Raw genomic sequence first — 27,670 nt, forward strand, 5'->3', positions numbered from 1 at the left:
TACCCTGGTCTGTATCAATTTCTGGTGATACAGAATAGAGGTTCTCAACTTCCCCTGTTGCTGCTCACCAATGATCACATCATATTCAATGCCACTGAGTGGTCAGTTGTTGATGAAGTTTGGCTGTTGTTGGAGGTACAACTTGTTTGATGGGAATTGCTGACTGTTAGAACATCAGTTTCCCAAACATTGTAACTCCTGGCTTACCCTGCTAATACAAATTAATTGCCTCAAAAAAGGCATGTTTTAGAGAAGGTTTCTGGAGTGAGAGCTAAGTACCTTCCCTGCATGGAGCGTTCTTTTTATCCTTTCTTATGTATTCTTCCTGAAAGATGCTTCTATTAAGACAAAAGAAGCTAAGTATTTTAGCAAATATTTAAGATTCTAATGTGTGCTGGGCACAGAGTAATTATAAGTATTAACTCCAGGGGCCAGCCTCATGGCTGAGTGGTTAAGTTTGCACGCTCTGCTTTGGTGCCCAGGGTTTCGCCAGTTCACATCCTGGGCACTGACACGGCACCGCTCATCAAGCCATGCTGAGGTGGCATCCCACATAGCACAGTCAGAGGCACTCACAACTAGAATATCCAACTGTGTACTGGGGGGGCTTTGGGGAGAAGGAAAAAAAAAGAAAGATTGGCAACAGTTGTTAGCTCAGGTGCCAATCTTTAAAAAAAAAAAAAAAGTATTAACTCCAGCTGCAGTTTCAGAGCCCTGGGCATTTGTTCCCAGAATAAAGATTCTTGAAGTAAATTCTATGTCATGCTCCTTGTCAGCTGCCTCTTAATATTACATTTCACTTCTAGTATTTTGAACATTGCTTAAACCCAAGAGTCACTAGTTTGATGTTTTGAGTCTGTACTATTGTATTAGATTATCATTGTCTTCTCCCGCATACCGAATCCTTTCCTATGGTAGTCTTCTGTGGTTACAAGAGATTTAAGGAAGGAGTTAGATTTAAGGAAAGAGTGACTCATCCTGATCCTTTACCAAAACTAGAAAACAAATCATACCTTATATCCAAAGAATATGCATGTACCTGGCATTTTCTGCTGAGAGGATTAGCAGAGATTCAAGGGCTTGAATGAGTTTGGTCAAGGTCTAAAAATTGGACTGGGTCACTGACATTTAAATTAGAAAAGCTATAGACTGTAGTGATGTCATACAAAATGACAGAATAGGAAGCTTTAGCGGTCAGTCCCTCTACCAGGTCAACCATTGAGTTGGAAAAAGTGATTAGAATCAACCCTTTTCGAACTCTGGAACCTAACTGTATGGAGAAGTACTTCATGAAGGAATGGGCTGCTGGTCTTTCCTAAGTGAGTGGCATACTCACAAATGGACAATTCCAGCTCTCAACAAGCAACAGTCAGCAATCCCTAAGGAGTGGGAGAATCAGATTTCTGGAATACCATATTATAATACTCAGAATGTTCATTTCTCAACAAAAAAATTACAAAACATAGAAAGAAACAGGAAAATGTGGCCTATTCACAGGAAAAAAAGAATTTGACTGAAACCATCCCAGGAAGAGCTCAGACTTTGGAATTAGTAGTCAAAGATACTGAGGCCAGCCCCGTGGCCAAGTGGTTAAGTTTGCATGCTCCACTGCAGTGGCTCAGGGTTTCACTGGTTTGGATCCTAGGTGTGGACATGGCACCGCTCATCAAGTCATGCTGAGGTGGCATCCCACATGCCACAACTAGAAGGACCCATGAATAAAAATACACAACTGTGTACCAGGGGGCTTTGGGGAGAAAAAGGAAAAATTTTTAAAAATCTTAAAAAAAAAAAAAATTTAAATCAGCTGCCCTAAATATATTCAAGAAGCTAAAAGAAATCATGGACTGAGAACTAAAGGAAATTGGGAATACAGTGTCTGAACAAAATGAGAATATCAAGAAAGAGAAATTATAAAAAAGGAACCAAGTAAATTCTGCAACAGAAAAGTACACTAACTGAAATGAAAAATTTATTAGAGGGGTTTAGCAGCAGATGTGAGTAAGCAGAAGAAAAGATCAGGAAGCTGAAGGTAAGACAACTGAAATTATTCAGTCTGAAGAACAGAAAGAGGAAAGAATGAAGAAAGGTAAACACGGCCTGAGGGACCTGTGGGATACATTAAGCATGCCAAAATACACTTCATAGGAGTCCCAGAAGAATAGAGAGAGAGAGAGGAACAAGACATTTTAAAAATTTTGGTGGCCAAAAACTTCCTAATCCTGGTGAATCAACACATCTAAGAAGCTCAGTGAACTCCAAGGAGGATAAACTCCGAGATCCACACTAAGACACATTATATAGTCAAATTGTCAAAATCTAAAGAAATTGAAAGCAAGAAAAGCAACTTGTCATATGCAATGGATCCTAAATAAAATTTTAACAGCCGATTTCTCATCAGAAATCATGGAGGCCAGAAGGCTGTAAGGATGACATATTTAAAGTCCTGAAAGGAAAAAACTATCAACTGAGAATTTTGTATCCAACAGAACTATCCTTCAAAAATGAAGGAGAAATTAAGATATTTCCAGATGAACAAAAGCAGAGGAAATTCATTACCAGTACACCTGCCCTACAAGAAAAGGGAGTTGTTCAGGCTGAAATGAAAAGACGTGACACTAACTCAGAGCCATAAGAAGAAATAATACTGATAAATGTAACTACATAGGTAAACATAAGAGAGATTGTTGTTCTGTTGTGTCTTTGTGTGTGTGTGAGGAAGATTGGCTCTGAGCTAACATCTGTGCTAATCTTCCTATATTTTATGTTGGACGCCACCACAGCATGGCTTGATGAGTGGTGCATAGGTCCGTGCCTGGGATCCAAACCCCTGAACCCTGGGCTACTGAAGTGGAGCATATGAACTTAACCACTACACCACTGGGCTGGCCCCTTGTTTTGTCTTTTCTTACATGATTTAAAAGAAACATAAAAGTTATAAATTTATCTTAACAGGCACACAATGTATACAGATGTAATCTGTGATAACAGTGTAAAGAGGAGAAACAGAAATGTATAAGAGCAGAGCGTGTACTATTGAAACTAAACTGATATTATTCAAACTAGGTTATTATAAGTTTAAGATGTTAATTGTAATTCCCAAAGTAACCACTAAGAAAAGGATAAATATACGGAAGAGGAAAGAAGAGGGAATCAAAATGGTACATAAAAAATTCAACTTAAGGGCCGGCCCTGTGGCCGAGTGGTTGGGTTCGCGCGCTCTGCTTCTGTGGCCCGGGGTTTCGCTGGTTCAGATCCTGGGCGCAGACATGGTGCCACTCATCAGGCCATGCTGAGGTGGCATCCCACGTGCCACAACTAGAAGGACCCACAACTAAAAATACACAACTGTGTACTGGAGGGTTTTGGGGAGAAAGGGGAAAAAAAATTCAACATAATACAAAAAACATCAATAAAGGAGGATTTGAACAAAAAAAATAGATGTACAAAAAAAATTGATAAATGGCAGAAGTAAATCCTTCCTTATCAATATAATTACATTAAGTGTGAATGGGTTAAACTCTCCTATTATAGCTTGGACTAATGAGGAAAATAAGAAGCAGCCACTGGCCAGCCAGCCAAGGCCCAAAGCTCACAAAAGAGGAGAAAGTCTCGTTAGCAGAGCATTCTATTATCAGAGCTGACTGCTTTCCAGGCCATGAGCTGGGGGGATGTTTAAGTTTGGAGACACAGAGCAAAATGCACCAATGGGAAATGGTCCCAGAACTCCCCACTCCCCAGCCTTACTCCCCACCTCTCTCTTGGATGTCCCTAACACTCCAGCTTCCTTCTGTCTGGAATGCCTCCTCTCCATTTCTTGCGGTCAGAGCCATGCGCCCTGGGGCCCTGTTAGACGCTGCCTCCTTCAGGATGCTTTCCTGATAGTGCCAGCAGCAGGTGAGCATGTGCTGTGCTGTGAATGTCCTTCTTTTGTACCTGTGAGCAGGTGACTGTGCTATAGTTAGGTCCCTATCTTGTCTTCCAAGCTGGACCATGCTCTTCCAGCAGGATCTATGTCTGATTCACCTCAGGGAGCCCAATGGAGTTTGGCCAAGTGCCCAGCATATGGGCTTCCCAGAGAGTAAACCTCATGGGCAGAGTATCCATGGGAAACTGAAGAATTCAATGTGAGTAAAGTGCAAGGAGTAGGTGGGAGGGAAAAGGTCTGCAGGGGGACAGGTCACAGAGGGTCCCAAAAGCCCAGTAGGGAACTGGGACTTCCCCTGAAGAGAATGAGAGCATTAGCCTAGGTCAGGATCATCAATATCATTGTCTTCTACTTCCACATCTTGACCCACTGGAAGGTCTTCAGGGGCAATAACACGCATGGAGCTGTCCTCTCCTACGATAACAGTACCTTCTCTTGGAATACCTACTGAAGGACCTACCTGCGGCTCTTCTTGAGGAGGTGTCACAATTTTCAGAAATACGTCCATAGTGGTTTGCCTGGTTTCTTTCTTTTTTTCATCACAGGTTTGCTTGATCTATATCTTTCTTCCATCTCTGAGTGTGTGGCTGGACTCCCTGTGCAGAAGGTGCAGTGGCAGAGCCCCTAAGATCCTCCACAGTATGAGGACTGCTCTCTTCTGGCTCCATGCCTTGCTTTGCTAGAGAAAGAGTTCTGTTTTGCTTGGGATGAGGAAGCATTTGATCAATGGCTACTACATACCCCGTCTTCTAATTTTGTGTTCTTGTTCCCGTCATACAAAATGTTCCCAGTTTTCAGGTCCTTGTTTGATTTTTGCCTTCTTCCTTCCCTTTTTAGCCTGTGTTTCCTCTCTTACCTCTTAAATTCCTCAGGAGAGGTAAATTTGTGTCACATGGTTGAGCACTTAATCCATAGTCATCAGTCCTTTAGTATGTTTAAGCTCCCATGTTTTAGAGTTGTAGTCCAGCACAGGTGTCCTGGCCGAGGCACACTGGTATCCTGAGGGCTGTGTTTGTTTTATTGTAGATGCTCGTTTCTTGATTAGACTCTTGCTGCTGTTTCTCCTATTTTTAAATGTTAAGAAATGTTAATTTTGAGTTCTATATCTGATGGAAAATTCCCTCAGTCGTGGATGGGGCTCATCTCAACAAGAAAAGTGAAAATTAAAATAGATTCTGTAATTGCACTGATCAAAGGAATCCCACAGCACACTGAGCTGGAGAATGTTGTATTCAGTTAATAAGGGGCTCACTCCATTTCACCAGGAACCAGTAATAGCTCCAGGAATTCGAGACGTAGAGAGAAATTGAGCTTAATAGTAATAAGCTGCCACTTAATGGTAATATACCAGACGTTGGTCTCTGGCTCCTTTACACCGTCATTCTTGTATTTTAATGGGAGCACAAGAAGATAAAACCACCCACCTTTTTCAAATGTAGGAATTCAGTATAAGACCCAAGGAGGACAAGTTATTTACCTCAACTTGCACAGCTAGTTAGTTTCAGAGACCTGATTCTAACCAGAGCCTTGTAGGTCCTAAGCCTTTGTTGTTCTATTATCCCAAAGTTCCTCTTGCATCCGAATAAGGAGCAGATCTGAGCCTCCTTTGGGGAAGAGTATGGAAACACCCCTAAAGCCATAGCTTTCTGACTGGACATAGCCATATGTCTATGAAAACATAGCCTTTGTGCGACTAGCTGTAGACTATTAGGAATCTCATCACTCCTCAAGTTCTCTCTAAGAGTATTGAATTTGCCTGTGAAGATGGACCACACATGCTTAAAATTTTCTTGGAAATGTTAGCTGTTAAATCTAGGTGATGGATATTATTAAAAGATAATTTTCAAGAAAAGGTAAGATCACTGTCATTTAAATATGAAATGAACAGTAGTGGTCAGATGAACAGTAGTGGTCAGACATTTTTTTTAACTCATTAAGTGTGGAAAGCAGGGGGGAAATGTTAGAACCGGTTCACAAAAAGAATATAAACAACAGACATACATGTAGGTCAGTAATGTTGAAAAGAACATGCAAATGGACACAAAATTGACTTGCCCACGGGGGAAGATTGTCCAGGTAGAATTTATTTGTGTATCCATAGACAAGAGTCACTGCACCACCATCACTTCTCTACAACTTACAGTAAGTAGGTCGGGAGCAGTGAAAGGCTGGATCGAATAACCCAGAAGGAAGTGTGATAGAATTTAAAGTGTAAATAATGCATAATTTCCCGTTGGAGACATCCATGCTCTTTTTAATTTTAAGTTTTCTTACAGATACGAGATTTTATAATACTAGTCTCTCTTTTTTTCCTTTCATATTAATGTTTTTAAACACTTGTTTAAAAATGTTCTTGGTGGAGAGGCTTTGTGAATTTAAGCCCCAGTGGGTGCATATTAGGCTTAGCCTGTTAGATGTACTTCGGCAGTATAGTATGAAAGATGATCTTTATTTTAAAGCTGATGTACTTTGAAGCATTTTCTGCTTCGAGTATCTGTTCTGAGGATGATAGCCACTGAGCTGCAGCCCTTTTGACAAATTGTCAGACTTGTCGAACTCCTGCATTTCTGGTATCTGACTTGCAAGAAAGACTCAAGGGTTTAGAAGTCTTTAGATCCTTAAACATTGGGTAAAAGTGTAGCTCTCACTTTCATTTCCCCTAGGGGTGACTCCGCCTACCCCCCCCTTTTTTTAAATTTTATTTAATGTTTTATTGTGGATATTTTCAAACATACATGAGTGATGAGCCTGGTATAATGGCCCAACTTCAACAATTATTAACATTGTGCCTTTTTGTTTTTTACTAATTTTATTTATTTATTTATTTTGAGGAAGATTAGGCCTGAGCTAACATCTGCCGCCAATCTTCCTCTTTTTGCTGAAGAAGACTGGCCCTGAGCTAACATCCATGCCCATCTTCTTCCACTTTATATGTGGGATGCGTTCCACAGCATGGCTTGCCAAGCGGTGCCTTGTCCCTACCTGGGATCCCAACCGGCAAACCCTGGGCCGCCGAAGCAGAACGTGTGACTTAACCACTGCGTCACTGGGCCGGCCCCTCACCTTCCGCCTTCTAGTGTCAGAGAGAAATACTGTATAACATAGTTTCTGATTCCTTTGATCTTCTTTGAAAAGGTAGGGATGGGGGAATTGGGGTTGTGTAATGAAACAGAAGTTGAAATTGATGTTCACCTTTTTGAAAAAACAAACCAATCTTCCAGCTGGAGCATCTTTGGAATTAAAAGGCTCTTGGATATTCTGGAGACCCAGCAGCCATTGAGTTATACGCCGTTCAGTTAAATGTGTGAGAGGTGGGCCGCCGTGCAGGGAGAGCCCTGGTTGGGGCCTGTTGATTGGAAAATAGCAGAAGTGCTGGGGAGGAGAGGCAACACTAATATAACCTTGACATTTGTAGCCTGGCGTTTGGCCACAGCTTGTGTTAAGATGGAAACTGGTAGGCTGCCTGGCTTTAAAGTGAGGCTCTCCACCTCGCCTTCATTTGAACCTTGTTTGTCTTGCTTGGTCAGCTCTGGTTGAGTCTGTCTTACATTAGTCTCTGCTCTTTCTCCACCAGGAGGAAAAAGGACACATTTGCTTTTCATCTGATATAATTCACCCTGCTCTTCGATTTCTTTCCTTCTTTCTTTGTGGCAGTACTGTACCACATTACCTGGCCTTGCCTGTTTGAGAACTCTAGGTCATGTATCCCATGAATGATGGAAGTTAACTTTTTGGCATCTAACCTTAGCAGACGTGATATTAGATTTTGCATTATTTGTTATACTTGTTTTGGAGCTTAAAAATTTCCAAGTGTGGAAACAGATTATCATTTACCTGACAGGATTTCTTTTACTTTGGCATCTTGTTTCAGGAAGTGGCCAGAAAGACGTTTCAGAATATAAAGCAAGCCGTATGAAACACCTTAGTTCACCGTGGTTCTTACAAGAGTACTTGAGAATAAAATACATGTGACTGCCTTACAAAACTGCATACAATTCCTAAAGAGGACCTTCTCTGATCTGATGAAACCATCTAAACTGTCACTAACAACTTTCACACTTAATCAGAGAAGGATTTAAGATTTGATTGAAGTTTTTATAGTTTTACCTTACATAGTCAAGGAGTCTATAAAAGCTATTCCTATTGATCAACGCAATCAATTTCTGGTCCTTAATGTTCCTTATGTTGTTAACAATATTGCGTGCTTTGATTTGAACATTCCTTTGCTCCTCTGCTCACCTCATTTCCCATAAGCCAGTGATTTTGAAATAGTTAACTAAACCTCAGTCTCAATGGATCGCAAAGGACCTAGTATAGTGTTTGAATACCCCTGGTTTGCTAGGACAAATGGCTACAAATATTTTGAAGTGGTTACGATGCAGCCACTATCTTGCTGTAGTATTCTAATGAAAAAATTCAGATGTTAAATAATACCTAAAGTTTGCCCTTAAAGAACCAGTATCTTCACTGTGCTTTCAAGAGTGAAAGAAGATGGGCTAGATAATCAGTAATGAAGTGAGTAATGGCCGTGAATTGAGATTTGAGATGTTTGAGGACTACATTATTGATTCTGGTAAAATGCTCCAGAAGGTAGACCAGCACTAACAATGAAACTTTCTGTAGTGATGGAAATGTTCTGTATCTGCGCTGTACGGTATGGTAAGTGCTAGCCACGTGTGGCTGTTGAGCCACATCTAGACCAGTGCTTCTCGGCCTTTTTTCATATTTCGTCTCCCTTCTGACCCCTGGACATTTTTAGACTTTTTTCCCCCCTAATTGTCTCCCCTGCCCCAATGAAATTTTAATACCACAGTCATACCCTGTATATATATCTGTTTATATACTGTGGCTCCTAGAGGGCTACAAACTATTGTTAATATCACCCCCATTGGGAATACGTGGTCTAGACTAATCAAGGGTTGGCATTATAGTGAAGCTTAACCCAATGTCAGTACACTTGCTGGAAGATTATAATACTACTAAGGCTAATGGTACCTGTGAATGCAGTTGAGAGCTTCAGAGCTGAGTAAGTTTTTAGAGGTTTGTAAAATTCTCAGTCATCTTTTTTTGTCCTTAGGTGACATTCCAGCATGTTTTAATAATGGGCGATACTGTACAAAGATGCAGACATCGTAAGAGGTATAGTGAATCTAATCCAGTCAGAGGTAGGTAACCAGGAAGTTAAGGGATTTAGAAGTTATGTTGCATAGAGAGGAGTTGAGAAAACCAGAGATGTTGGGACTGGCGATGGAGAGACTGGGTGTCTCTAAATCACTTTGCAGCTTCTGAAACTGTAACACGGCATGGGAGGTAGTTCCTTATCACTACGTGTTGAGGCAGAAACTGGGTGATGTGTCCGTGTTGTGGAGGAAGTCTCTGTCCTAGTAAAGAGTTGAGATAAAATGACTTCTAAGGACCCATTATGGTTGTGTTTAAGGCGCTTTGGTTTTGTTCTACAACTGGCCTCACTATTTATAGAATTATATAGAACCCCTTGTCCAGTAAAGAGTTGTCTAGTGAGGTGAATTGACTCCTGAGGTTTCCAGTTTAACACTTGAAAGCTACAAAGCAGAATGCTTTTGTTCAGCTTATAGAGAATTTTGATGGCTTTTTGTTGAAATAAGAAAGTGTTTGCAGTTTTCTGTGGGTTATCCTCAACATCCAGCTCAGTAACTTAATGGGCACTGGCAAGTGTTTGAAGTGAACTAGGTGTGCTTACCCTTAGGTCATGGTTAGTGACCACTGTTCCTGAGTAAAATGGGGACGTGTGATTGGACATGTTTGAGTGTGATTAAGTGAGGCATAGAGGAGGGGTGTCAAGACAGAGGATATTTTAGTCTCAGGTGGTCCAGCCAACATGGGTTAGGATCATGTGAGTGGTAACCCTTACTCATCGGGCTCATGTGCCTATACTGTCACTGAAAAACAATAGAAGTGGAGGCAAGAATTGGTATATGGGAGTAAGTCACTCAGTGACCCAGTGCTCACTTCTCCCTTCTGCTTTTTCTTGTATTGGCATTGGCCATATATCTTCCTCAAATAACAAGAGTGTTATGCTAAATAGGACTCTCCACTGCAGTGTTTGGTAACTTATGACACGGTGTATCATTGCTGATATACATTATGATTTTAGGTAGTATGAAAGTGAATGTGTGATATGTATTAGAAATATAACTGGGACTTCAGATACCTTTCAGTGAGTTGACGTGGATATAACAAAAATCATAAAGTCAGTATGAGAGACTGCGGTAATGAGATTTGGAAGGTGGAAATACTTGCTGGCTAGGTACAAGTTTTTCATCACAAAAAAGGCCTCATGTAATAATAGCCACTTATTGAATATATTTCGTGTGCTAGGTGGAATGCTGGAAGCTTTCTCTGCTTTATCTCATTTGTTGAGGATCCTCATTTTTCACATGAAAGCAGAGGTGTGTTTAAGTTCACACATGTATTTAGGATGGGATTTGAACCCATGGTTGTGAGCCCAAAGCCCATGGTCTTCCCACTGCTAGAGCACCTGCCGCATGGAGAAGTAGGCTTTAAATTGCCTTATTTGGGCAATTTCTAGCCATCTTTCTCTCCCTTGTGTTCAGTACAACCATTTAGCCATCTCCCTGAGAGTTTGGGAACGTCTCCTTCTGGTTATCATTCACTGGAGGCTGTGATCTCAAGTTCCTTAAACAAATTTGAATGGGAACAGTCAAAGCAGAACTGTAAAATAGAACGTGACCTGGTACCTTGCACTTGGACACCTGGTGAGCATTTGCATGTTGGGGAAGCAGCCAGTGGTTCTTGTTGAAAAACCATTTAGGAGCAAGAACTGTGGAGCTGGCTGCTTGATTTCAAATCCTGGCTCCACAGGTGACTAGCTGGGTGGCCTTAGACAAGTTACCTTACTTTTCTGTGTGTGTAAGTCCTGAGTGCTATGGAAGAGGCTGCCATTTGAGCCCTAACTGAATGGACAAACACTTTATATGCCAGAACAGTTCTCCCTTGTGGCAGTGGCTGATGCCCAAATGCGTGGGGAACCTTGCTGTCTGCCTCTTGCTCCTTTTTACCTGCCTTGCAGTCAGTGTACAAGAAGGTCACCCCTGATAGTACCCCAGAATCTACCCGGGCTAGAGCTAAGGCACAGCGCTGCTCTAATGGCACTAAGGTCTGCTTACGGAAGTAACAGCAAGAGTAACTGTACGTTCTAATGTCTAGCCACTCCTTGATGTGAACGTGTGCCAGTTTGCCCCTTTTGGCCATGGTAGACTCTAGTGAGTTGTGGGCCTGTCCACAAAAATTATTGAAACTTGATGAGGAAAAGAAGGTGTCAAGGCATTTCCTTCTGTTTTCTATAATCTTTCCAGATTTTTGCTTACTCCCTTCAACCTTTACTGCTAAAGGATCACAGATCACTGCACGCAGGGAAGTAATGTCTCTACCTTTTAAGTTTGAGCACAGGCAACACTTAGTACTATGGCTGCTTCAGAGAATTCACCCTGGCCAGAATTGTCAGATGGCTTTTTCCTGCTAAGTGATATATATGAGATGTCATGATGGGCGAGAGGCTAAAGTTTTCATTTGAATAGGAACTGACCTGTACTAAGAAACTTAGAATCATTAGTCCTGGGTTGAGCCTAGAAGGCACTCACAGAGCCAGCATCCTGGAACTGTGTATCTAAACCAAGAAAGACCGCTGTTCTCCAGGTCCCTTCTGTGGCCTCCAGGCGTGTGCACTGTCCAAGCAGTAGTTGTTACCAAGCTCCTTCATGCTGCAGGCACTGCTGGAGTTGGACATTCAGGGATGGAGAAGAGACTGCTGTGACCTCCTACATTTTTCTCTCCTTCACTTTCTTGTACCTGCATTTGGTTCCTCCATCTGATGGAGGAGTTTGCAAACATCTCTAGTTTCCATGTTTCTTATTTTCTTATTGGTGGGACATTTTTACTACTGTTGGTGTATAATTGACGTAATTGAAATTACAACTTCGATTTTAATCCTATAGCTTTGAAAAAATTATTCAATGATATTATTTCTTCTGCCTCTTCCCTGGGCTTAGAACTTTGAAGCCGTTTTTGATTCTAGCCAGTCTGTCATGCTCTGTCCTTTTTCCTTTCTTATAGTAGAGTATTTCCTGGATTCGCTAACCCTTGGATTGTCAGTGGCCATGCTTCAACTCCCATCCCCAAAAGAGACACTAAAACACCCGTAAACTATCCCATATGTAGCACTAAGTTGTCTTAACCTTCAAGCTTCCTTAGATGAGATAAAACGAATAAGACACTTAGCCTGGAGGCGAGTGCATAGTGAACTTTCAAGAGAAGCATTCGGTGATGAGAGCTTTCATATATCAAAATGGTCCGTTTGAGCTTAGGCCTCTGTGTAGCTAGTCTTCTTTCACTTGTCATCTGTGTTCCCTGTGCTCATCAAGCAGACCTACCTTCAGCAACCAGAGTCGTAACTTCTTTCCCTCCTTGCACCTCCTGTCTTGGAGGTACTGTTGAGAGTTGTTTTTTATTCACCTTATAACATTTTATGGCTGTCTTCTGCTACTCTAGAACCCTATGCAGTGCCTTTTAGCCATTGTACTTGGAATTGGCTGGGTGATACTGTTTGTTGGGAATTCTGCTCTTATTCTGGCCTTTGTCTTTCCATCTTAAGCTCCTCTGGGATGGAAATCTAAATTCATATTCATATTATCTTTTCTCCCTTAAGCCGATCTTAAAAGAAGTTACCTACTCTTATCAAAATTATAGTGTAATTTTTCATTTAGGGCTCCTTTTTAGAAGGTACATGCCAGATGCTTGTAGCCTCAGATTTCTGTGGTGGCAAAACGGTCTTGCCTTCCCTTCAACCAGAGGCTCATTATCACAGATAACCAGAGATGATTATCAAGCTTTAATCTGGGCTACATTTGCCATGAAAGTTTGTCAAATGTATTTTTATTAATGACAATAACTATACATTCTTTATTTTTTTCTTAGAGATATTCCTAGTTTGTTAAAGTATGAATTGCATTTACAATTTTTATCATGGAAAAATCTCAAATATGTACAAAAGTAGTGAGAACAGTTTTATGAACCCCCATGCACCCATCCCTCAGCCTCAGCAACTTGTGCCAGTCTTGTTTTGTCTATGCACTCCGTCTCACCCTCTGGATTATTGTGAAGCATTAAATGTCTTTTTGGTCTTGGTGATCAACTCAATGTAGTGGCTGGGGTAAAGGTGTTTGTAATCAGTCTTGGGCTTCAGTCTCACATCTGAATATTTTTAGAAACCTGGTGACTTCCTATTAGCTTCTGTTTCCTCATCTGCTACGTTAGAATTCAACCTTATGGACTTTTTGTGAGGAATAAATGAATGACCTCAGGAAAGTCTATAGTGCCTGGCACAGGGTGCTTTCAGTAAGTGGTGTTTATTTCTTGCTGTTTCGTGGGCTGTGCTGTTCCACTGTTCAGGCCCTAATCTGATTCCTCAGTTTGCAAAGTTAAAAAAAAGAGTCTGCCTACAAACAGACACTACTGTTCAGCTTGATGACCAGCACAGTAGTATTTTATGATTTCAAATGCCTTCCCAGTCTCTCCCCTGTAACCTTCTCCAAACCTTATCAGCAAATGTTGCTTGTCTACCTCACTCTCAGCCTTGAAGTTCGTCAGTTTTGAGGGCAGGATAACTGCTGGGTCTCGTCTAATGGTCGGGTACAGAGCGTGAAATCTTGGAAGAACATGGGATGGAGATGTTTCGTGCTGGTTAAGGTTTGTAATGGTACTTCTGAATCTGCTCAAAGCCTACTACTTCTGAAATCTGTGTTGTCCCCATAGTCTTCCTTCCCAATGCTCTGTTTAGACCATGTGTGCAATAAATCACATTCTACTAGGTTAAATAGGCAAAGACCATCAGACAACTGAGAGAGATGTGGTTGAAATGTTTGGCTCTACTAATCTAAGTAATGCGCATGGAACTGGTTGACCCTCTTATATGATTAACAGTGATTTGTACTAATGATAGCTGGGGTATGGTGACATGGAAATACTGGTGCATGTGGACATAAAGCTGTTCTAGAAAGTAATTTGTCCGTGTATTTCAAAGGCCTTTAAAATATTTGTACTATTCAGCTGAGTAATAACACGTTTGCGAGTCTGATCAGATTATGCTGACAGATTTATACATAGGTTCATCTCATTATAATTAAAAATAACCATATGGTTAACAACAAGGGAAGGAGTGGGATTATCCATATGCTGAAATGTCATGCAACCTTAACATTAATTCATGGGAAGATATTTAATGTAGAAAAAACCAGATGCAAAGTTAGACAGTATGATCTCAACCATTTGAAGGAAAACTGGAAAGATCTGTACCCTGATGCTAATAGTGATCATTTCTAAGAGGTGGAATTGTGGGTGTCTTTTTCTCTTTGCTTCATTCTTTTGTACCTTTCTGAATTTTCTACAGTTCAGTATTTTAATAAGGTGGGGGAGGAGCAGGGACAGAGTAGCAGAAAAGTCAACTGTGGTTAAGATCTGGCTGTTACAGGTCGGCAGCTTGGAAACACCAAGCAAGTAAGAATGTTAAAAGACTATAGAAAATCAATTGGTTTCACTGTCCCAGTCTTGTTGAACCTTTAGATTTGTTCAGATATTTATTTTGTATCAGGCACACATGTGAATCAGAACAGTGGTTATTGACCTCAGTCAGTGGTTTCCAAACCTGGTGTGAGTGCCTGTCAGAGGGAACTTTTTAAAATGCCTAATCGAGGACTGATTCCCAGCCCTGGTGAACCAGAATCCTCTTTTCACTGAGAGCTGGTGTTGCAGAATGGCGTAATGGTTAAGTGTTGGGGCCTGGGCTGACACACCTGATAATTCCAGCTCTGCCGCTTAATATCTTTGTGACATTGGACACGGTAACACCTGGTTCAGTGTCATTCCCTGCGTTTTACGTTGTTGTCTTGACGGCTTTGCAAACACTTTGCTTTCAACTCCTTGATACTACACCTGCCTAGAGTCTCACCTCTACGTGAGAATAGTCATTGTGTGTTTCTGATCACCATCACAGGATGGTTCTACCACCCAAGAGCCAGGCTTTGAAATGGCCCTCTGACCCCCCACTTCCTACCCTATTCTGCTCCGCTCATTTTTCCCACAGCAGCCTTTTGTTCTCATTGCCCTCCCCTGACCATTCTCTGTCAGGCCCTTTCTGACCTCACTGACCCTGCCCAGCCCAGATCCTAGAACAGTGTTTTCCTGAACTTTTTACCTGCTTGTGATTTCCTTCTTGTGTCTACCTTTATGACCAGTTGACTTCTCTGCTTCAGAGATGAGGAAAGCGATAACTCCAGACTAATGGAGGAAAATTCTAGGTTTGGTTTGTTACACGAGAAACATTACACTTGAGGGAAAGAATCAATTCAGCATATGGAATACTGTTAGTGTTTGCTCCAAAAAATGCTTGTTTTTCCAAGGAACTCATTCCAGAGCACACGGATGGGGTTTGGTTTGATAGCAGAAGGAAGGAAATGTGTTCTGAAAGTACCTTATTCTTGACAGGTTTGAGCAGGTAGTCATATGTAACCGGATTAATGGATGTTACCTAAAATGTTCATTTCCAAGGAACACAGGGGTTAGAGATCTTGTAGAAGTCTTTCTTCCTTTCTGCTCTGCCTGCTTCAGTTTCTCCTGTAAAAGGAAATGGTTTGTGCATTTCTAACTTGGCAGGATTTAAAAAATAATTTCAGTCCTCAGAAATCCGTGAAGGTGGTGATGAAAATGGGTAACAGAAAGCAGAAACTGCCAGTGGAAATTTCAAAGCCACTGCTGCTTGGGCAGTTTCTTGTGGCAAAAGTTGTGTTGAAATTTTGTTTTGTTTGTTTTCTTAGCTCTTTTCTAGAAACAAGTGTCCCATTCTTGATCCTGAAGAACAGTAAGTACAAAAACATAGCTCGTAACTTTTGCCAGTCTAAAGCCATCAGTGATCAAGGTCCTGGTGAAACTAGATGTGAGATTCCTTCAGATCCACTGTTGTGTACCATTTGCAACAACCGTTGAATCTTTAGCAAGCCCTAAGTGAAGAGAAAAATCTGCATTCACGTGTAGTTTGTCTTCCTGATGAACAAGAAATATTTTTGTAATCAGAAAACTTATTTGAAAAATCAACAGATTAACATTTTTCTTGAAAATTGAATTCACTTTTTCCATTTTGGTAAAGATAACGTACTCCTGTAAAGGTCTCAATGAGTGAGTATAAAGAAAACAAAACCATTTGTAATGCCACCACCCAGGAAAAACCTGTAAATATTGTGCGTATCCCTTTCAACTTCATGCATAGGCATTTTTGCATTTAAATCTTACATTTAAATCTGCTTGGGGAATCTGTTTTAGAAGATAAGGTGTAGGGATCTTAATTCTCACTGAATTTTTCTGGCTCCCAATGCTTAATGAATTGTTCATCCTTTTGCTGCTGAATTTTATAATGCTGTATTTGTCCAAGTTGTTCATTTCTGGAGTCTCTTTCTGTTTAGTCTTACTCTTACCCCACACTGTTAATACTGTATTTTTATGTCATACTTTCTGAGACTGTTAAGGCAAGTGTCCTGTCATTACTCTGTTTTGGAAGGAATCGAAGGGACTCTTGTGCATTTACTTTTAAGAAAAAAGAATTGTTTTATCAAATTCAAAAAAAATCCTTGGAGTTGTTTAAATAGGGAAGAATTCATATCTTTACAGTAAGGCTTCCTATTGGAAATATCTCTTCTTTTATTCAGATTTTCTTTGTCTCAGTAAAACTTGTCATTTTTCTTGTTTAGGTCCTATGCTTAGGGTACTTCCAGGCTGTGTCCTCAGGTAGTTTCTGGGATTACTGTCACTGGAGTTTGCAGATGAGGAAACAGACTCACGGGCATCATGTTCTGTGCCCAAGAGGGTCACCCTGACAGATGGCCACAGGGGCATGCCTGTAGCCTGTGTGAGCAAAAACAAAAGGAAACAAACATGAAATCTGTCATGCAGGAGCAGGGAGGTTGAAGTGTATTTCTTGGGTTTTTTTTTTTTTTCTTCTCCACAAAGCCCCCCAGTACATAGTTGTGGGTCCTTCTGGATCTACTATGTGGGACATTGCCTCAGCATGGCTTGATGAGCGGTGCCATGTCCACACCCGGGATCTGAACTGGTGAAACCCTAGCCCACCGAATCACAATGTGTGGACTTAACCACTCGGCCACAGGGCCAGCCCCTGTTTTTTCCTAATATTATTAAATAATATTTGGTATACCGATGAAACTTCCTAAACCAAGTTATGGAAATCACTTTTCCCATTCTCAAAATCAATGACTTTCTTAAATATTCTTTCAGAATTTCTTTGCAGAGCTCCTCATCTTCTTTTCATCTCTTTCCTTAATTTGACCTTCTTTGAATTTGAAACTTGTCCCAACTGTTATAAACTGATCTCTAGCCCAAAATGTAGTACCAGACCTTGGGATGAACTCTTAAACCTTGGTCAGGGCGGTCCCTGGAGACGAAGGTGAGGCGCTGGGACTCCACAGATAACTGGTGATTTGGGGTATACCTCTCACTACTGATGGGGGGAAAAACCTAGATATGATGGAATACTAAAGGAAACGGGCTTTGCACAACTCCAGCTCATCTTATACTTCCCCCTAACTAGCATTTGTAGGAGTTTTATAGACAAGCTGAGATAAGGGGTCTCCATGGACTAGCCATGGGCACAAGACTTTGGGCAGTGAGACACCTTGACCCTTGGGGTAGGTCATGAGGCCTGATTTAAGTGCCTGGGTGAACTGCCTCTAGTCTGGCTCCTGTTCCCACACTGTTTCTGAAGCCATGGAAAATGCCACTTTGCGGAGCACAGGGCTCATTATCCAATCCTTCCCTCCGGGGCAGGGGTCAGCTCTAATATTTCCTTTCAGTTTGTGTTCTTTCGTGCAATACCACCTGTTGAAAGAGAACAGTTGACAGCCAAGCATCTGGAAACAGGGAAGTGTAGCTTAATTACCTCACCTAGGCCCTGTGACTTACTGGTTCTCTGATTGCCTTTTGGACTCTGTGTTCTATTATTTATTCATCTCTCTATTTGGCACATGTTCAAAAGATAGCAACCAACATTTACTAACCACTTACTCTGTTCAAGTCACTGTCCTGAGCGTTTAACACTAAGGCCTCACATCATACTTAGGATATAAGAACTATTAGCTGTATACCCCTATCCCAACAGAGAGGTTAAATGACTTGCTCAGGGTCACACAGCTAATAACAAAATGGAAAAGGCAGAATAATAATCTGGATAGTCTGGGATCATTATTTGCATGCGTAAGTCACACCTGCTGTAGGCGGTACTGTCAGTCTCAGCCTTCAGGAAGCTAGGCGGCTAAAGAAACTGAAAGCTTTTCTGAGGGGCCAGCCCCGTGGCATAGTGGTTAAATTTGGCATGCTCTGCTTCGGTGGCCCAGGTTCATGGCTTTGGATCCCCGGTACAGACCTACACCACTCATCAGCTGTGCTGTAGTGGTGACCCACATATAAAGTAAAGGAAGATTGGCACAGATGTTAGCTCAGGGCTAATCTTCCTCAGCAAAAAACAAAAACAAAACATAGCTTTTCTGAGACCCAATCTTGATTGTCTTGTTCACTCAAACTGTAGAATACTGGTAAGCTTTATTGAACCCACTTCGTTACCTACTTTGTTTATGTATAAACACTTATTTTCTTCAGCTCCATTGAAGGCAGGAATTGGATATCAATCCTTGACTTGTTACTCTTAGTCTCCTGCCTTGGCTGTTTCAGTGTTCGCTGAGGATAATGGGCCAAAGCTAGGAGTTCTCAGAAGGCATAGGTGTCATTTTTGAGGGTGCTCACATTCAGTCTTGAATTCCTGATTCTAGAGGAGAACGCATGCCTCCTCACTGGGGATTCCAACTGTCTGAGGAGGAGCACTCCTCCAGCAGTCTTTAGATACGTCTCTAACATCGGGCTCCGGAGTTTAGGACTCCTGCTTTTCTGAATGCTGCTCATTTTCTGAAAGTCAACTGAGTCAGGCTCTGGGGACTGAGAGGTAATTAAGACAGGAGCCCTGTCTCGATAAGTAAATAGGCCACGGCATGGCAAGTTGTAGAAGAGAGTTGAGCAAAGATTAGGCATCTCACATATTGTCTGGTCAAGGGTGGGGAAGGCTGCCTGGAAGGTTTTCTGGAAAAAGGTGGTCCCAAGAGCTGCAAAGTCAAGTCAAGTATTATTCACGTACTAATCCAATATTTGGTAATTTTCTACTTGGCACAGGAGATGCAGTGGGGAATATAATACATAAAAATGTGAAGTAGTCGTAAGTGCTCTAAAGAAAAAGAAGGCAGAGGAAAGGGATAGAGAGCAAATAGGGAGAGGGTATGCTACTTTAGGTGAAGTGATCACCTCTCTGAGGAAGTGGTATTTGAGCAAAGGTCTGGATGAAGCAGGACTGAGCTGTTAAGTTGGAGCATTAATCCAAATTGATCCAACATCCGAGGGGCAGGATACCCCTGCCATACTATTTTGCCTAGCTCTTGGGTCCAGAGTTCTAATGAGTCATACTGCTTTCTTTCAAGGCCCCCTGTGTAGTAGGGAAATAGCTAGCAGGAAGGCTCAGGCCACAGTGCTCCTGGGTCTCCTTAGATGTTTGTGCCGAGGGAGCTGGTTCACCTAGGTATTTCCCATCCCACTCACAGTGCTTTCTCTTTTCTTCTTTTAGTTTGAAGGATGACCTCTAGGAAGAAAGTGTTACTGAAGGTTATCATCTTGGGAGATTCTGGGTAAGTGTTTCTCATAAATTAGAGCTAACAGATTGGCTTGGATTTGAACTTCACCTCCTTGGTGCCCATGCCCTCCATGCTGACATTTGCCACTTCTCTAATAGCAGTGGCATGAGGAACATAGGTCTTCCTGCTGTTTCAGGGTACAGCAGAAATTTGAATGATCCCTTGTTATGTAACCCCTGTTCTCTAATTTTGGCATGATTTGGGGAAAAGGGTGGCTGTTTGAATCAACTAATAATGGACAATTTCATGGAATCCCTTTTCTCCAAGCTAGTTAGGCTAGGGAAGATTTGTTGCCATTGGCATCATGCCTATTAAATGAGGTTTGGGATATACCTTGCAGTATCTTTCTACTGCTGTGCCTGATTTGGGCCTATATTCCAAGGAGCCTGGGACTGGAGAACTGGGTTCTTTTTTTAAAATTATGTTATTGAGGTTGTATTGTCTTATAGCATTGTGTAAATTTTAGGTGTACATCACTATATTTCAGTTTCTGTATAGACTGCATCATGTTTACCACCAATAGTGTAGTTTTTATCCGTTGCCATACATTTATGCCCCTTTGCCCCTTTTGCCCTCCCCCCACTCCCTTCCCCTCTGGTAACCACTAATCTGTTCTCCTTATCTGTATGTTTATCTTCCACATATGAGTGAAATCATACAGTGTTTGTCTTTCTCTGTCCAGTTTATTTCACTTAGCGTAATACCCTCAAGGTCCATCGATGTTGTTGCAAATGGCATGATTTTGTCTTTTTTATGGCTGTAGTATTCCATTATATATATATATATATATATACACCACATCATCTTTATCCATTCATCGGTTGTTGGGCACTTGGGTTGCTTCCATGTCTTGGCTATTGTGCATATTGCTGTAGTGAACATAGGGGTGCGTGAATCTCTTTGAATTGTTGATTTCATGTTCTCTGGATAAATACCCAGTAGTGGGATAGCTGGAGAGATCTGGGTTTTGATCCTACATCTGCCACTAACCAAGTAACTAACTGTTTAGTAGCTATTAAGATTCTGTGGGAAGTTTTTTATTTTAGACTTGACATCTGAAGTGACCTGTGAAAGCTTAGACCGACTGGAGGCTGTGTATGTTTAAAAATAAATAAATAATAATAATAAATGCAGAGGTACCTCCTTATTCAAAACTTCCCTGCCCTTCCTTTAAAAAGGTGGTCATTTTTCTCCTCTGCCTGGTCTTTTAATCACCTGAGGAGCCTTTTAAAAGTTAATGTTTGCCCAGACCAGGGTAGGGCCTAATTGGCAGTACTTAAATACTCTCCTCCCTCCCCTCCCCCTACCCTCCCCCTCTACTGTTCTGTCACACTCATACCCTCTCTCCTGCTGATTCTGGTGTGCTGCCAGGATTGAGATGGACTACTTTCAGCCCTTTGATACCCAAACTTGCCTGAAAAGAATCACCAGGCTCTTGTTCAATTACAAATTTTCTAACCTGTCCCCTGGAAATTCCGATTAAGGTGTCTTGGGTGGGAGAACCCTACCTTAGGTTATATCTGTACTTCTAGGTCCTCTGCATATAAAAACGAATGTGTTCCTTTGCGGGAAAGAAAGGTGATATTATTGGCTATGAGGAAAGTTTTTGCATTATCTTCGGTCTGCTCTAACTAACCTCATCACCAAAAAATCACAAATTGTCTCTTGCTGAGTTTTCTTACTGGAAAACAGCTCTAGAGGAGCATACCTTGAGGTAGATTCTGATTTGGAGGAAATATTGGTGCTTTCTCTGCTTCAGATTTTAAACTTTGAAGCAGCAGGTTGACTGACTGGTGTATATGTCTCCTCGAAGCCAGTGGCTTCCTCTTGCTATTACTTTTTTGGACTGAATAGCAGCCACTAAATGGAAAGACACCCAAGGTGGCAGAGATATTTTTAGAATAGTAGAGTGACCTTACTGCTGAAGCTTCTTTTAGAAGAAGAGTATTTTCTGGCATCCTTTTGGAAGGAAAAAAAATAATACTAGGTTCTGTCATCTAAGTAGCCTGTAGCAAAACTTGTAAGCAGCTTTTCAACATCTGGTTCACATCTGTGCCCTGTATTTATCATAGGAGAAAGTATAACGTCAAGTGAGTAATGCTGGGAAGTTTGCTGGCACTGCCCTCTGTTGTGACGGCAGTTCCTGGTTTTCCTTCAAGATAGGCAAGTGTCAGAATCAATTTTCAGTCCCATCCTAGTTGACTTGTGGTTTTTCTGCAATTTCAGAGTTGGTAAGACATCACTCATGAACCAGTATGTGAACAAGAAATTCAGTAATCAGTACAAAGCCACAATAGGAGCAGACTTTCTTACAAAGGAGGTGATGGTGGATGACAGACTAGTTACAATGCAGGTAAGCACACATCTCAACTTGCCAACTAAGCCTTGTTAGTTCATTCAGTCTTGACTTGTTTTTTGTGCATAGACATTTTCCCTCCCTGGTCTTCAAATCCCACTGTTATATTCATAGATAATTGTCTACAATTAAGATTGCCAGATAATACAAGGCATCAAGTATGTCCCAGGTATTGCATGAGACATACTAAAAATTTTTCATTGTTTTTTGAAAGCTCAAATTTAACTGGACTTGCTATTTTTTGTTGTTTTTTGCTAAATTTGGCAACTTATAGATCTCTGTCTTGTCTCCAAACTGTCTCTAACTCGTCTCTTTCTTAATATCCTTACCTCGTGCTTTAAACCAAAAAAATCTGTGTCTCTCCCCTAGGTTCTCACAGTAGCTCTTAAAGTAGTTTCCTTATTTTTCTAGCTGCTTTTAATCTGTCCTGTCTATAGCTGCCCACATTGTGTTTCTATTAAACCAATCGGTTTTTTTTCAGGTATCAGCTTAATCTTTCAAAGGCTTCCCTTTCAACATTTGGGATAAAATAGAGATTCCTTTATATGGCTTTTGGAAAGCCTTCACGTTCTGGCTACAGACTATTCTTCCCCTTTTTTTGTTGAAGAAGATTGTCCCTGAGCTAACATCTATGCCACTCTTCCCCTGTTTGTTATGTGGGACTCCTCCACAGCCTGGCTTGAGCAGTGTGTAGGTCTGTGTCCAGGACTGGAACCCGTGAACCCCAGGCCACTGAAGCAGAGCGTGCGAACTTAACTCCTGTGCCACCGGGCCAGCCCCTATTCTTCACTTTTTTGTCTCCTGCCAGTCCTTCTAGATCATGTGCTGCTCTTACAAACTGTGCTTGCACATGACTGCTTCCAGTAAGGCCCCTTTCTCATGTCTGCACCCATCCCGAAGTCTCCAACTTTTAGCCCAAATTTTGTCTTTTGCAACTCCTACCTCCACAGTAGTTCCTTTTTATATTAAATGTTCCTTTTATATTAAAACATTTCAATGATACAGGTTACAGGTATAAATTTTTACATGTGTTCACCTCGAGCTGTGACATGCTCCCAGAGGATAAGGGCTCTTGATAACTTCCTTGACTCACATGTCTAGGATGGAGCTAATATGGATCTCCCTTCCCCACCTCCCCAACGCATACACATAGAGATGTTCAAAATAAGTCAAGCTTGAGAGAAAAGGAAGTTTCCAGATTACAGGAAAGAAGAGGGAACTGAAAGCTAGTGATAAGCTCAGGGGCTCCTACCGTGGTGATTTGTGATTTTATAACAGGGACTAGAGTTTTATCACTCATCAGAGGCAGGAGATGTGACTGCACAAAGTAGGGGAGCTAGAGCTGAGAATCCCTTTGGAGACACGCACGCACGCGCACGCACACACACACACACACACACGCTTGTCTAGGACTTTGGAAAGATGTGAAAACAGGACCAAATACCTCAACCCAAGGAGTAGCAAAGCTAAGTATAGGCTTGGGACTTTGCCCCTTTGCCTCCTTGTTGCAAAATCTCAGTCCCGCTATGCTCACGAGTAGATTCTGAGTTTATACTCTGCATGGTACTGAAATCTTTGTCTGGACAAATTTGACGTAAACCTCTGTCACTCCTGGCCAAGACAAAGGTGAGACTACTCTACAGGGGCATTTAACAACCTCTGGTCTGAAGATGATCTCATAGCCACAGGAGGAAATAGTGTACCACAAAAGATGCTCACAATGACTAGACGTTTTTGAAAAAGGAACAGAAACCATAATGAAAAGGAACACTGTAAAAAAATGAGGATATGGAAAACTTAGAACTTCAAGAAGTGAAAAAATAGTCACTGAAATAAAACTAAATGAACAGTTAAACTACAGATTAAACACAGCAGAAGAAAAGAATAAACTGTAAGAATTGAGCAGATTACCTCAAAGAAAACTAAAAAATGCAGGACATCAAGAAGCAATATCGGGCTGGCTCTGTGGCCGAGTGGTTAAGTTTGCGAGCTCCACTTTGGCGGCCCGGGGTTTTGCTGGTTCGGATCCTGGGCGCGGACATGGCACCGCTCATCAGGCCGTGCTGAGGCAGCGTCCCACATGCCACAACCAGAAGGACCTACACCTAGAATATACAACTATGTACTGGGGGCTTTGGGGAGAAGAAGAAAGAAGATTGGCAACAGATGTTAGCTCAGGTGCCAATCTTTTAAAAATATAAAAAGCAAAATCATAAGAGCAACTAGAGAGAAAAGATACTACTTGTGAAGGAACAACAGACAGATGAGTTCTCAGGAGCAAAAGAAGACAGAAGGAGATGAAATACTTTCAGGGTGCTAGGGGTAAAATACCCCCTGAGGATTTTACATGTGCACCAACCAGAGTAAAGCTGCTTTCTGTACCAGGAGAAACAGAACTATAGGGTGAAGCTGTAGTTTCGATAGCCATGTGGCCTGATTCAGAAGTCAGAGCCCAGCCCCTTCTGGGTTGGGGGCCATCGTATAATAGAGCACCACATGCACTATTAAGCGGGGACCCTGAATTGCTGCCCTCTGGAGGAAACCCTGTCTGGGGAACTACAGGATGCTGAGTGGAGTCTGGAAAGAGAAGGTGTTCTTGAGAGGTTAAAACAAAAGGCTGGCCCTTGTGCTTTTGTAGCCAATTTCAGACTGGAAATAAAGGAAAACCATCATCTCTGGACAAAAGCATCCTCATCCTAGATCTTGAGGAAGCCTCATATATTTTTCAAAGGCTTTTAGCAGCTTTGCAGTGAAAAATAAAACAGATAGGAAAATAAGTCCAAGAACCAATGGAAACCTCCATGGTAATTCAGAGTGTTTTATATTTAAAGAAATAGGACAGTCTTATGTATCTGCAGAGAAGAAACAGGCAGTATAGGTTAATAGAACTTCTAAAATTGAAATACAATAACCAAAATTTGGAAATTCATTGAATGTTTTTAGCAGCAGGTAGGATATACCAGAAAAGTGCTGAAAGGAAGAATAGTGGGAAATATGAAAGAGGTGAAAACAGGATTCAGTGAGTGGGTGGGGCCTACTTTTAATCAATCTCAGAAGAGGGAGAATAGATAGAATATTTGCTGAGAATTTTCTAGAACTGGTGTGGCTCCAATCCACAGATTCAGGAAGACCAAATTCCAAGGCCAATTAAAAAAATCTACATGAATCGAAATGAAATTTCAAAGAAAAGGGGAAAGAAACTTGGGGGAAAAGATGACCTTGAAAGAGTAGCAATGAGGCTGACGACTCGCGACAATAACAGTGGAAATCAATAGGCAGTGGAATATAATCTGAAAGAAACTGTCAGCCAAGAATTCTCTGCCTACTGAAAATATCCTCCAAGAGTCAAAGCATACATCCTTAAGTTCTAATGGTGAAAGTTCTAAAGGATGTTCTTCAGGCAGAAGGAAACTGATTTTATTTGGAAAGCTCTGAGATAAGAAAATAAACTGAGATAAATTTTAATAATATGCCTGTAGCTATTTTTAGAATTATGATCCTAATATTAAGAGTATGTAACTTCTGGGGCCAGACCCAGGGCCGAATGTTATGTTCACATGCTCTGCTTCAGCAGCCCAGGGTTTTGCTGGTTCGGATCCTGGGCACAGACCTAGCACCGCTCATCAGGCCATGCTGAGGTGGCGTTCCACGTAGCACAACTGGAAGGACCTGCAACTAGAATATACAACTATGTACTGGTGGGCTTTGGGGAGAAGAAGAAGGAAAAAAAAGAAAAGATTGGCAACAGATGTTAGCTCAGGTGCCAATCTTAAAAAAAAAAAATATGTAACTTTCAAGCTAGTATAAGGAAGCCAGCTTGGAACTATGTAATTTAACGTGTAGGGGAAGATAGTGACTGTTGTGGGCTTTTTAAATTCCTTATATTTTTCAGGAGGAAGCTGGAAATTAATTAATATTAAACATTAGATGGCGTCAAGTATGCCTGAAATATTTAAAGGTAACCTATTATGAAGCCATAGTTACTTAAACAGTGTGATATTGTTACAGAGGCAAAGATCTACAGGGCACACCCAGACACTGAGTAGAGAGGTGGCTTTGCAGAAGAGTGGAGAAAGGAGGTGTTACACAATAAAGGGGGCTGGGCCAGTGGCTTCCCATTCGGGTGGAGAGTAGCAAGAGGGTTCAAGACTGGAATGGAAAAATACAAAATTGAAAACTTTAAAAATGAAAATAGAGGGGCTGGCCCAGTGGCATAGTGGTTAAGTTTGTGCAGTCTGGTTCAGCGGCCCAGGGTTCACAGGTTTGAATCCTGGGCATGGACATACACACCGCTCATCAAGCCATGGTGTGGTGGTGTCCCACGTAGAAGAAATAGAGTCAATGGATGTTAACTCAGGGCCAGTCTTCCTTACTAAGGAAACAAAAAGAAAATAGAGAAATTTTTTACCTTAGACATTTAAAATAGAGAAAGCACAAATCATAAAGATTGATAGTAGACCACATTAAATTAAACATCTCAATAATAAGATTCTCAAATAACAAAAAACAAACCACAGACCAGGAGAAAATGTTGATAATGCATAGTAGTATCCAGTCAGCAGACAACCTAGTAGATAACTGGGCGAAAGATGTCAACAGGCACTTCTCAGCGGAAACCTTAAATGTTCAGTGGCTTGACTTGAGAGAATGGCATTGCAGCCTTATGTATAGTAATGAAAAACTACAAATAACTCAGATCACCAGGGAATGAAGTGTGGTATGTTAGGACGTTGGAACACTATATAGATGTTAACTGTTGGAAAACAAAAAGAGCAAGTTGCAAAGAGATATACAGGATCCTACTGTTTATGTAAGACAAATCTTCAGGAGTCTTACTTCCAGGGAGGAAGGAAAGGGAATGCTATGAGGAAGGGTTAAATCTTATTTCTTAGAGAAGAAAACCCAAAACCTGATGTTAAGATTTGTCACATTGGGGTGGGAGGATAGCTATATGGGTGTATTTTGAATGTAGAAAATATTTCAATTAAAATATTAAAAATTTTTAAAGATCACAGTCAGCCATGGGAATGTGCTTTTCGAAGTTTGAAGTTAAATTAAATTTTGGAAATGTGCTAAGAATAACCCTAAATTTTTCAGCTTTGCTTTTTAATTCCTTACTTTGCCTTCTTTGTGTGTCTGAGTTCCAAATACCCATTGGTTCCACCCAAGAGTAATAGAGTTCTTATATAATTGTACTCTCGGATTTCTATCCTAAAGAAGCAATCTGAAATATAGAAAAGGCTCTATATGTTAATGTTCATTACTGAGTTACTTATAATTTTGGGAAATTGGCAGCAATATTTTTTTTTAATTTTTTTTAAATTTTTAAAAATTTTTTAAAATTTTTTTAAAAAACTGAATGAAATGGTTTGCTGAATTTGCTTTCTGACTTTATTGGGCAACAGTAATGATGTGAGCTGTTGCCAGAGAGAGTGCTGTGGTGTTTTGTGGCAGAGAGGAGTGACATGGGAGAGCATGTGGAGGGATGTCTGGTGTAAGATTTCAGCTACATAAAACCCTACAACATGAACACCTAAAATAAGATATGAGCTAATGAAGCTGGTCTCTGTGTGGGAGGATGCCAAGCGTTTTTTT

The 27,670-nt window shown here is 41.2% G+C and overlaps 1 protein-coding gene across 1 annotated transcript in view; it reads left to right on the forward strand.

Moving 5' to 3' along the window:
- RAB7A (RAB7A, member RAS oncogene family) overlaps positions 1-27,670 on the forward strand; it is a 56,924-nt gene that overhangs the window by 15,387 nt on the left and 13,867 nt on the right. Inside the window, exons 2-3 of the mRNA XM_046674660.1 lie at positions 19,653-19,713; positions 21,946-22,072. Coding sequence (XP_046530616.1) covers positions 19,661-19,713; positions 21,946-22,072 — 180 coding nt within the window. The 5' untranslated portion in view covers positions 19,653-19,660. The remainder of the gene's footprint in view (positions 1-19,652; positions 19,714-21,945; positions 22,073-27,670) is intronic.

The sequence above is a fragment of the Equus quagga genome, chromosome 1 (assembly GCF_021613505.1).
Source record: "Equus quagga isolate Etosha38 chromosome 1, UCLA_HA_Equagga_1.0, whole genome shotgun sequence".
NCBI lineage: Eukaryota > Metazoa > Chordata > Mammalia > Perissodactyla > Equidae > Equus > Equus quagga.